The following is a 12,531-nucleotide window of genomic DNA, read 5'->3' on the forward strand; positions in this document are numbered from 1 at the left end:
GACTGAGAGTTTTGTCTCTTCCTTCCCAATTCTAATTCCTTCAATTTCTTTTTCTTCTCTAATTGCTGATACTAACATTTCTAATACAATATTGAATAGTAGTGGTGATAATGGGCACCCTTGTTTCACCCCTGATCTTATGGGGAATGCCTCTAGCCTCTCCCCATTGAGTATAATGCTTGTTGATGGTTTCAGATAGATACTGCTCATTATTTTAAGGAACACTCCATTTATTCCTACACTCTCTAGTGTTTTTAATAGGAATGGATGCTGTATTTTGTCAAAAGCTTTTTCAGCATCTATTGATATGATCATATGATTTCTGATGGGCTTGTTGTTGATACAATTGAGTATACTAACAGTTTTCCTAATATTGAACCAACCTTGCATTCCTGGAATAAATCCTACTTGATCATAATGTATTATCCTAGTGATGACTTCTTGTAGTCGTTTTGCTAAGATTTTATTTAGGATTTTTGCATCTATATTCATCAGGGAAATAGGTCTATAATTTTCTTTCTCTGTTTTAACTCTTCCTGGTTTAGGTAACAGTACCATCTTGGTTTCATAGAAAGAGTTAGGCAGAGTTCCATCTTTCCCTATTTTTCCAGAGTTTATATAGGATTGGAACCAATTGTTCCTTAAATGTTTGGTAGAATTCACTTGTGAATCCATCAGGCCCTGGAGATTTTTTTTAGGGAGTTCAATAATGGCTTGTTGAATTTCTTTTTCTGAGATAGGGTTGTTCAGGTATTTAATCTCTTCTTCATTTAACCTGAGCAACTTATATTTTTGTAAATATTCATCCATTTCACTTAGATTATCAAATTTATTGGCATAAAGTTGGGCAAAATAATTTTGAATTATTACTTTAATTTCCTCCTCATTGGTGGTGAGTTTACCTTTTTCATTTATAATACTAGCAATTTGGTTTTCTTCTTTCTTTTTTTTAATCAAATTGACCAGCGGTTTATGAATTTTATTGGTTTTTTCATAATACCAACTTTTGGTTTTATTTATTAATTCAATAGCTTTTTTGCTTTCAATTTTATTAATTTCTCCTTTAATTTTTAAAATTTCTAATTTGGTATTTGATTGGGGATTTTTGATTTGTTCTTTCTCTAATTTTTTTAGTTGCATGTTTAGTTCATTGATTTCCTCTTTCTCCAATTTATTCATATAAGCATTTAGAGCTATAATATATCCCCTGAGAGTTGCTCTGAATGAATCCCATAGGTTTTGGTATGTTGTTTCATTATTATCATTATCTAGGATGAAATGATTAATTCTTTCTATAATTTGTTTTTTGGTCCACTCATTTTTTAAGATGAGGTTATTCAGTTTCCAATTTGCTCTGGGTCTATATCTCCTTGGCCCAGTATTGCATATGCCTTTTATTGCATTGTGATCTGAGAAAGATGTATTCACTATTTCTGCCTTTCTGCAGTTGATCATTAGGTTTTTATGTCCTAGTACATGGTCAATTTTTGTATAAGTTCCATGTACTGCAGAGAAAAAGGTATATTCCTTCCTATCCCCATTCAGTTTCCTCCATAAGTCTACCATATCTAATTTTTCTAACAATCTATTTACCTCCCTAATTTCTTTCTTGTTTGTTTTATGATTTGATTTATCTAGATCTGATAGCAGGAGGTTGAGGTTTCCTACTAGTAGAGTTTTGCTGTCTATGTCTTCCTGTAATTCTTTCAGCTTCTCCTCTAAGAATTTGGGTGCTGTCCCACTGGGTGCATATATATTCAATATTGAAATGACTTTATTGTCTATGGTACCTTTTAGGAGGACAAAGTTTCCTTCCTTATCTCTTTTAATGCTATCTCTTTTTGCTGCTGCTTTGTCTGAGATAAGGATTGCTACCCCTGCTTTTTTTTTACTTCAGCTGAAGCAAAATATATTTTGCTCCAACCTTTTACCTTTACTCTATATGTATCTCTCTGCTTCAAATGAGTTTCTTGTAAGCAGCATATTGTAGGATTCTGGTTTTTAATCCACTCTGCTATTTGCTTACATTTTAAGGGAGAATTCATCCTATTCACATTCAAGGTTATGATTACTAATTCTTTATTGCCCTCTGTGCTATCTTCCCTCTGTTTGTATTTTCCCCCCTTTCCCCCCTTTTATCCATAGTCCCCAGTATTTTGTTTTTGAATACCACCCCCTTCAGTGTGTTTGCCCTCCTATATCACACCCTCCCCTTTCTTTCCCCTTTCCCTGTTCCCTTCCCTTCCTTTTGTTATTTCCCCTTATTTCCTCTACTCCCCTTCCCTTTCTCTGTCCCCCCTCCCCTTTTCCCCTTTTACTTCTTGAAAGGTTAGATGCTTTATAAGTTAACTGAGTATGTGTAGGTTGACTTTAAGCCAAGTCTGATGAGAAGAAGATTCAGGTGTTTCTCCTCTACTTCCTTCTTCCCCTCTATTACCATAGGTTTTTTGTACCTCTTAGTGTAATGAGATTTGTCCCATTCAATCCCCTCCCTCCTCCCATCTCTTTCCTGTCCCCCTTTTTAGGGAGGTAGTGTATTTTTTTTTTAGATCATTCTATGTGCTGCGGGAGACAAATCCTGAGGTAGATTTTCCTCTCCTGGCTTTTCTTTCTGGGTTTCCTGGTTCGGATTTCTTTTAAGAGGTTTGTTTCATGTGATAGATGGGGAAGAGATCAGGAGACTTTAGAACTGTGTCTGTCTTCTCTCCACCATCTTGGCCGGAAGTCCCAAGATAGTGCTAATTAAATGAATTCGATTTAAAAAAATGATTAACCAGAATATACATCTCATTCCTAAATGCAAATGGCTTTGGATTGTGCTACCTATACATTTTGCCACAAATTCACATTCTTCCTCTCTCCATTAGGTGAATGGTCAAACCAGTCAGCCTTTCTCTTGGCAGAGGGTTGTTCAGCAGTGGGAAGAATCAGGCTCAGGATTAAAACTTATCCTGGATAATCAAGTGTTCACCATATTCCAAATTAGAATATGAAATCCTGCCATACTTGGCTCGACTTGGTTCGTGTGTGAGCAGAATCATCAAAGCACAGTTCATGCAAAGAGGCAAAATATAAAACCCAAATGCATTTGAGCAATGGATTGCATTTCACTGTGTGTTGTTTTATTTTTGTTTCCTATTGAAATTCATTTGTTGATGCTTTTTAGGGGATGATGGTTGATGAAACTGATGAGTTTATAGCAGGACCTTCAAATAAGCGCTCTGGAGAACAACACTCTATGGGATCCCCAAAGAAAAAGCGAAACTCATCCCCATCCTCTCTATTGAAGAAGTCCCAAGCTACAAGCTCAAGTGGAAATGACCTGCCATCATTTTCAAATCCTCAGGAACTCTTAAGATATAGAGGTATAGTTGTGATTTCTGGTTGATGACCATTTTCCTTGAACTTTCAGGAAGAAAGTTCTTGGGGAAATGTTGTTGTTTCAGGGCTCACCTTTTTACCTCTTAGCCTTCCCAAGCTGAAGAGTGAGCAAGAGATGGTTGAGGTTATTATTCATGTATTGTCTGTCTCCATATAGCACGGGCAAGTAGCTCATGCCTCTAAAATAGTTGGAGTTCTAAAAGCATTTATTAAGCACCTTTCTTTAAGGTACTTTCTTGGTGCTGGTCTGAATACATGGCTTTCCACATAGATGCAATTATGTGTGGATACATATATGTGTATATACATTATAAATAAAGATATAGATATAGATATGTATATGCACACACATATACACAATCTTCACTCTGCCACTTGAGTACTTTTGTGATCCTGGGCAAGTCACTTTTCTTCCTTGGGCCTCAGTTTCCTTGTCTGTAAAATGAGAATACTGGCCTTGATGGCCTCTGGGGTCCCTCCCAGCTCTAGATCTAAGGGCCTATGTCTGGCATCCCCATAATGTTACTCTTTCCTCATGCATCACTGTCATCAATCCTGAACATATCTTGCCTTAGTTATTTTTCACAGTCATTACATCACCATTAGCAGCAATCAATATTGCCTTAACTGATGTCTTTCAAGTGCTGGTCACCCCCTCATATTTTTTTTAGGTTTTTGCAAGGCAAATGGGGTTAAGTGGCTTGTCCAAGGCCACACGGCTAGGTCATTATGAAGTGTCTGAGACCGGATCTGAACCCAGGCACTCCTGACTCCAGGGCCGGTGCTCTATCCACTGTGCCACCTAGCCACCCCTGCCCCCTCATATCTTGGTGGTAATGATGATTGTTCCTCATGATCATTTTCCTCCTCGTCTCTCTTCTAATCCACCCATATCCCCAAATAAACAGTCATCATTCCTTAGAATGTGCAAAGATCATTGACAAGTCTTCCCCAAAGCTTCTGAGAGCTTTGTCAGCCATCACTAAATCAGACATAAGCCAGTTTCTATTACACCCCACCCCTCCAGCCATACATCCTGTAGATAAGCATTGTGTTCGCCTTTTTACTGAATTCTTAGTATAATCCTTCAGTATAAACAACAAGCCTCTGACAATTTATATTTTCAATGTTAAAGTCAAAACATTCTGAGACAGACTTGTGCGGTTCCAGTTTTTTAGTAGCTTATAAAATGCAAAAGATGGGTCAGCTAGGTGGCACAGTGGATAGAGCACCGGCCCTGGAGTCAGGAGTGCCTGGGTTCAGATCCGGCCTCAGACACTTCATAATGACCTAGCCGTGTGGCCTTGGACAAGTCACTTAACCCCATTTGCCTTGCAAAAACCTAAAAAAAAAATTAAAAATATGAAAAAATTAAAAAATAAAATGCAAAAGATTAGACAAATGGTGGGTTTTTTAAATTTCATGTAGAGATTCATCATGCAAAGGGAAAAGGTGGCTAGGGTCATCCTCTTGATTCCTTTTGTTGGACGTTTTTGTGCCATAGTTACTTGAATTTATTGGCTCCTTTCATTTTCTCCATTTGTATTTGAAGAAAGTAATAACTGGTGGGAATCTGTCCCTAAATGAGGAACCAGAGCTTGCGATCCAGTGAGTCCTTTCTCAATTCCATATCTTAATGTGATTTCCAGATACAAGTGTAGTTCAAGATGACAGCGAAGAAGGGTTGGAAGATGATCAGATTCCATTTAGTTCATCATCCCATTCAGATGAAGCTATTGAGGAATCTAATGGTCTGATAAATAATTTGGATATTCTGCTCAACGAGTTGAATAGCTTGAGTGGTGGGTTGGTCCGTAGAGATGGTGATGGTGATGGTGACGATGACGATGGTGATGGTGACAATGATGGCGATGATGGTGATGCTGATGATGATGATGATGATGATGATGATGATGATGATGATGATTATGATTATGGTGATGATGATGATGATGATGATGATGATGATGATGATGATGATACAGTTGGCAGAGAATCGGACAATTACACCTTCTTCCTGAATGAACAAAGAGCAGCGGTAGCAGCAGCAGCAGCAGCAACTACATCAACAGCAACATCAACAGCAGCCACAGCAGCGGCAATAGCATCAATCTCAGCAGCCATAGCATCAATCTCAGCAGCAGCTGCTGCCACCGCCGCCGCTGCTGCCGCTGCAAGAGCAACAGCAGCATCATCAGCAGCAGCCATGGCAGCTGTCGAAACAGCATCTACATCAGCAGCAGCAGCAGCAACCGCCACTGCAGTCCTAGAAGTAGCACCTGCAGCAACTGCAAGAGCATCGACATCAACATCACAGTTGGGCGAAGCATCCAGTTCCTCAAGCCTACCGGAAAGTGAAGCTAGTCTCAAAGTTCAAATACTGAAGGAAGTGCGAAAGCCTGGAAGAAGTAAGTATTAAAAAGTCCTGTCAGCACAATCACTGAGAGAGGGCTTATAACTGCCATGAGGGGAAAAATCTCCCAAACTACTGTCACTTTCTATAGTCACGTTTTCCCCATCTTTGGATGGTTCTTTGCACTGCTTATCTCTTTGTTGTAGCAACTGTCACTGACAAAACATCTAACATTCTACTCTTGCAGCTTACCATTCCTTAAGAGAGAGGAAGGAAGTGTGTTTTAACATCAGTCATCTGGAGTCAACGGTGGTCATTGTATTTGATCTGAATTGTGTTGTCTTTCCTTTCTATCATTGTATTTTGTTCTCCTGACTCTTCATTTCTTATCACTTCTGCTTCTACGTCTTCCATGTTTCTCTGAATTCGTCATAGTCATCGTTTCTTATAGCACAGTAATATTCTATCAGATTCATGTACCATAGTTTTTTCAAGCATTCCACCAATTGGTGAGCACGTAATTTGTTTCCAGCTGGTGGCTACTACAAAAGGACTTCCATGAATACTTTGGTACATAAAGGATATTTCTGTCATTGACATCCTTGGGTACATGCCCAGGAATGGGAGTACTGGGTCAAAGGGTATGAACAGCTTAGTCACTTTTCTCACATAATTCCAAATTAGTTTCCAGATAAGTTTAAGCGATTCACAACCCCACCAACCATATTGGTGTGCCTTTCTTACCACAGCCTCTCCAACACTGATTATTCCCATTTTTTATTTCATTTGCCAATTTAATCAGTGAGAGATGATGCCACAGAATTGTTTCAGTTTGCATTTTGTGGTTGAGTGGATGGAGTGAGAGGCCTGGAGTCAGGAAGATCTGAGTTCAGATTTGGCCTCTGCCACTTACTTGCTGTGGGACCCTGGGCAAGTCACTTTGCCCTGTTTGCCTTAACTGGAGAAGGAAATAGCAAACAACTTCAGTATCTTTGCCAAGAAAACTCCACAACCAGCATTGGTGTGCTATCAGACTCTACCAAACAACAGCAGCAATTGATAATTTGCATAATTTTTTCATAGGACTGTCAATACTTTACATTTCTTTTTTTTAATAACTGCTCATATCCTTTGACAAGGTATGGTCACTTATTAGCACTGACTTCCCTCCTGGAGTCTTTTTTATTTTTATTTTTATTGATGCCTTTTTTAAAACATCATAATCACTTCCCCATATATTCCACTCCCACCCTCCCCTTGTAAAAGAGAAAAACAGGTAAAAAAAAAAACCAACACAACGACCACGTCTGACATCCTGTGTGACATTCCGCACCTGTAGCCCCCCACCACTCTATCAAAAGGAGGGAAGTGTGTTTCATCATCTATTCTCTGGAACTAAGGTTGGTCATTGCATTTAATCCAAGTTCGGATGCCTTTTATTTTCCTTTATATTACTGGAGTTATTGTGTATATCCTTTTTCTTGTTCTGATTTCTTTATTGGACTTTGCTTCCAACAACCTTTCTTGTGTTTCTCTGAGTTTTTTATTTTCCTAATGTCTTGTAGAACAATAGTATCCATTACCTTCTTTTTCCTCAATTACTCCAGCCATTCTCCAGTTGGTGGATGCCTGCTTTATTTCTAGTCCTTTGCTACCACAAAGGAGAATGGTGCTCTACATACTTTGGTATAGGGTATATGTGGGAACTTTGCCATTTGCCCTCCATGGGCCACATGCCTACTATTGGAATTGCTTAGATCAAAGGATATAAATAATTTGATAGCTTTTTCTGGCCTAATTCCAAATTGTTTTCCAGAATGGGTGCACTGATTCATGGTCTCAACAACAGTCTATTTGTGTGCCTATTTTCTCAGTCTCTCTAATTAGATGATTGCTAATCTTTTTGTCATTTTTTCCAATTTACTAGATATGAAGGGAATCTTCAGTTTTAATTTTTCATTTATTTTAGTGATGTGGGTCATTTTTTTACATGGTTATAGATGGTTACATCTCTTTTCAAAACTGTTCTTCTCTTGGGGGCAGCTAGGTGGTGCGCTGGATAGAGCACGAGCCCTGGAGTCAGGAGGACCTGAGTTCAAATGCAACCTCAGATACTTAATAATTACTTAGCTGTGTGGCCTTGGGCAAGTCACTTGACCCTATTACTTTGCAAAAAAACAAACAAGCAAGAAACTCTTCATCTCTTTGACAAGTTATACTGTCACTTCTTCACTTTGAGTTTTTGATTGTAAAACTCCCCAGACAAGATCTAGCTTTTCAGCAGTTGTAAATGACAATAATGAGAATGTATGCCCAATGGCAAGCAGGGAAGTGACTGTTTTAAGATGTGTCTGTCAATAATGGCAGAGTCCCTTGGACTTCTTATTCTGTTGTAATCTGTGTTGGGAAAGGAAAAGCCCTCCTCTGGGACATTTCTAGAACGCTCATATATTTGTATATGGAAGTTGCCAAATCAGAGTGTTTTGGACTAATGCTATTTAAGCAAGGCAAAGGAGATATCAAATGAAAAACAGCATATAATGATAATAATAATATTGAACATTTAGGTGGTGCTTACTGACATATGAAAATTCTTTAGCTTGAATGCAAACAATAGGAAGTTGGCCCATATACTGTCCATGCTGCTAGCTCAGCTCACTGGTTTTTCTTAGCTCTGACTTTCTTTTCATGAATTCAATAACAATTTAGTGCTTTTAGAAAGAAAAAAAATTCAGAAAACACTTGTTTTTTATACCCTCAGATTATGAAAAGATCTTCACTCTGCTTGGGAAAGCACATGGATCTGTGGAAATGCAGAAACGTTTGATTTTTGTTGCTATCAGGGAGGCAGCAAGGTATGTATTGAGCAGAGATACTTAGGACTTATAGGCTAAAGACAAGGCAGGGAGCCAGAGTGGGGGGCATGGAGGGTGCATGACTTTTAACTCCACCTTCATCCTGTTTCCCTTTGCCACCAAATGGATGAGCAGGAACCTGAGAGGAAGCCTGGATCTGTTGCAAAGAGAACTCAATTTGGAGTGAGCCAGCCATTTCTGATCCCATCTCTGTCCCTTCTTGCCTGTGTGACTCTGGGCAAATCCTTTCCCCTCTTGAGACCTCTACTTTAGCCTCTGAAATGAGCTCAAACATTGTGTGATGTAGCACTACCCCTAGTTCTGCTATCATCAGTGGGCAGACAGGCTAGGGACTTGGAGTGGGAATTTTCTGTTTTGTCAGGATCCAAGCTACAATCATGGAGCAGAGATAATGAAAAGAATAAAGGAAGGGATTAGAGGCAGAGCAGTACCAGAATTTCAGAGGAAGAAAGGCCCACCTCTAGATGATGCCTTTGACTCTGAGAGCCTTTCTGTAGTGACCATTGATGAAAAATATTGAAATGATCAACAGTTGGGGTGGCTAGGTGGCACAGTATATAGAGCACCAGCCTTGGAATTGAGAGTACCTGAGTTCAAATCCTACTTCAGACACTTAATAATTACCTGGCTGTGCGGCCTTGGGCAAGCCACATAATCCCACTGCCTTGCAAAAAAAATGATCAACAGTTCCTACTTTGTGTACATATTGTGGTGATGATAATAATAGGGCCAACCTCACAGGACTGTGAGAGTCAAATGAAATACCACTAGGTACAGCTTTGCAAGCTTAAAAGCCCTGTTGTTTATAGTTGTTTTCAGACACATCTGCCTCTTCATGTCCCCCACTGGGGGTTTTTTTGGCAGAGATATTGGTATGGTTTGCCATTTCCTTCACTAGCTATGAGGAAACCGAGGCAAACAGGGTGAATTGACTTGCCCAGGGTCACACAGCTAAGAAGTGTTTGAGATCACATTTGAACTCGGGTTTTCTTGACATCAGGCCCTATCCACTTAATTGCCTAACTGCCTCCTTATCTATCATAGCTGTTAATCAATTCCTTTGCAAGATTTATTTTCCAGTTTTATAAGCTGATGCTAGTGGCAGACTCATTAATGCTTACACTCGTGATTTCACAAAGTATTTTTCTTCCCAGCAGCCTTGTAAGGCAGGTAATATAAAACCTAATATCCCTGTTGTTGTTTTTTTTAATACATTTTTATTTATTTTTCATTAAATATTTCCCAATTATGTTTAAGAAATTTTTAACATTTATTTCTTTAAATGTTGAGTTCCAAGTTCTCTCCCTCTCTCCTGCCCCTCTCTCACCCCTTGAGAAGGCAAACAGTATGTTTTCCACCTGAGTATGTCCAAGAGGCTGTGTTGTTTCCCCAGGGTCCCATGACTAATGTTGGCTAAGAAGCTTGAGGGGAGTAGGGGTGGCCAAGCCAGACTTCTGACTCAAACCTTCCAAGACCAAGGTTCTTTCGGTTCTATCAAACTCCCTTTTTCAGGAGCCCTGGATCAGCCAGCCCACTGAGTTGCCACAAGAAGGTTGAGTAACGTTGGAGGTGTGGGATATTGTGCTCATTGGACCATAGGCCACGTCCGTCCAAGGAGAGCTCTTTGTAACTGTATGGAGACAAGTTTCTTGAGGACAGAGACTCTTTAATTTTGCTTTGGTATCTCCAGTACTTGGTACAGAGTAAATGTCCATAAATCCTTGGTATATAGTGGATACTTAAAAAATGTTTACTGATTGGCTGATTGCACTGAAAAAGAAGCCACCCTCAAGTCTTATACAAGCTATATTTGGGGGAAAACGTAGGGTCTATATTTTATACCAGGATGATGACTGTTATCATTTTCAGCCAACCAGAATAAGTAGAATTTTCTGGTACATGACAAGAGGGACAAAGCACAGGAGATAGGGATTCAGAAGAGTCATTGCCAAGATTTGATTTCCAGATAGTACAAATTCTATTCAGTTCAATCTCCAACTATAGTATATGTGGTAACTTGGTTAACTCAAATAGACTCTTCACCTAAACACCTCTTTTCCTTATTGAATTTGGTAATATGTTTGGAGCTGACAGATAAATAAATAGAAAGGCAAAAAAAGAGAACACCAATAAATAGGGAGATTGGACTGGACTTCTTGGTGTGGAGGTTGCCACCTGGTTTGAGCCTTGAAGAAGAAGGATTCTGATAGGCAGAGGTAAAGACAGACTTCCAATGACCTTAATTTTCTCAGTAAAGCAAGAGTTGATCCATCAGTGGGAAGGATTAGGATATGAATTTGGAATAGCCACTTTAGGGAGTCTAAAATCAACTTGGGGGGAAAAAGAAAATGATTGATATACATACAACAGTAAGACCCCAGTTGATCCAACAACATGAACATGTTGTGTATCCAAAAGTCTGAAGTCATCTTCACATGCCCCTCAGCACCTAGCATGGAAAAAGATACTTGAATAATATATGCTGGTTGACTTAATCTCTTTTATGACTATTTTCAGATTTAAAAAAAAAGTCTTAATTCGACGCCTGGAGTCACTACTAGAAGAAATCCACGTACAAAACATGCCAACCAATTCCAATAATGCTGACCAAGAGAAAAATGTTAATGTTCCAAAGTAATGTTTTGAGAAATGACCAGCTTGCTTATCTCTTTTTCTCATGAATGTTCCCAGTGTATACTCCTGCCTTTGCCTATAAAAATCCGAGCACAGATATGATAGCATTTTCATTTGATATCTCTTGCCCAGCAGAAGCTGGGACATGTAGCCATAGCAATTTCCTGGGAGTGGGGTGACTATTTTTGCCTCTGAAGGGTGATCATTCTTTCAGAGGGTCCACAGGTAGCTTTGTGTGAAGTGGGAAGCAAGTTGCAAAGTCTGACGCTTGCCCCCTGCAAAGACCATCACCTTTCTTTGGAAAGACAAGCTACCCTACTCCTGTCCATCATAATTCAAAAGTTGGTAGACATTGCCACAGCCGTAATTTCACAAACTTTTATTATTTGGTGTGATTTTAAAAACATACTTTGATGCTAGTTGCTTTTACTTTAGTTATTTCTAGATCTAAGTGTTCCTCTTCCAAACCCAATGCCCCCTCAATGAGCCTTCCCTTATGAGAAAAAAAACCATTTAAAGCAAAATCAACTGGCACCAACTGACTTGGACAGTGTATGCAACATTCCACAACACCCATAATCCCTTATTTCTCCCATGGAAAGAGAGAAGTTTGGTTTAGCTATGCCTTTTAAATGATGCAGGCTTCTGAGTAAATAGAACCAGAAAGAAAGAAACCTGCTGATTGGGTATTCATGATACAGGAAGGTAACTCTGAGACAACCTGTTGCTGGGCCCACTCTTCTGGTGTCAGTAAGGCCCACCACCTCACTGTTCTACTCTGGAGGCCAGCCATACTGGCTTATTTCCTATTCCGTTCATATATTGCTCCATTTTCCATCTCAGTACCTTTGAACTGACTGTTTTTCAGGCCTAGAATATTCTCCCTCTTCACTTCCTCCATCTAGAATTCTTCAAGATGCAGCTGCCTTCAAGAGACCTTTTCCCAGGTGACCCCATCCCCAACCTGCCAGGTCCCTAACTCCCCCTCCCCCTTGACCTTCCAGGTCCCTCATATCCCCTCCCCCCCGTCTGCCAGGTCCCCATTGCCCTCCTCTTCCCCCCCCCAGGTCTGCCAGTTCCCCATCTCCCTCCTCTTCCTCCCTCCAGTCTGCCAGGTCCCCATCTCCCTCCTCTTCCCTCCCCCCCCCCCCAGTCTGCCAGGTCCCCATCTCCCTCCTCTTCCCCTCCCCCCCAAGTCTGCCAGGTCCCCATCGCCCTCCTCTTCCACCCCCAGTCTGCCAGGTCCCCATTGCCCTCCTCTTCCCCCCACCCAGTCTGCCCGGTCCC

At 40.1% G+C, this 12,531-nt stretch overlaps 1 protein-coding gene across 2 annotated transcripts in view; it reads left to right on the forward strand.

Annotated features, from left to right (window-relative positions):
- LOC141499561 (integrator complex subunit 6-like) overlaps positions 1-12,281 on the forward strand; it is a 69,887-nt gene extending 57,606 nt beyond the window's left edge. The window contains exons 15-18 of one of the 2 annotated variants that reach the window (XM_074202235.1): positions 3,167-3,365; positions 5,031-5,789; positions 8,496-8,589; positions 11,128-12,281. In XM_074202235.1, coding sequence (XP_074058336.1) covers positions 3,167-3,365; positions 5,031-5,789; positions 8,496-8,589; positions 11,128-11,248 — 1,173 coding nt within the window. In that variant the 3' untranslated portion in view covers positions 11,249-12,281. The remainder of the gene's footprint in view (positions 1-3,166; positions 3,366-5,030; positions 5,790-8,495; positions 8,590-11,127) is intronic. The other variant, XM_074202236.1, reaches the window with a different exon arrangement.
- The last annotated feature ends 250 nt before the right edge of the window (positions 12,282-12,531 follow it).

The sequence above is a fragment of the Macrotis lagotis genome, chromosome X (genome assembly GCF_037893015.1).
Source record: "Macrotis lagotis isolate mMagLag1 chromosome X, bilby.v1.9.chrom.fasta, whole genome shotgun sequence".
Classification (NCBI taxonomy): domain Eukaryota; kingdom Metazoa; phylum Chordata; class Mammalia; order Peramelemorphia; family Peramelidae; genus Macrotis; species Macrotis lagotis.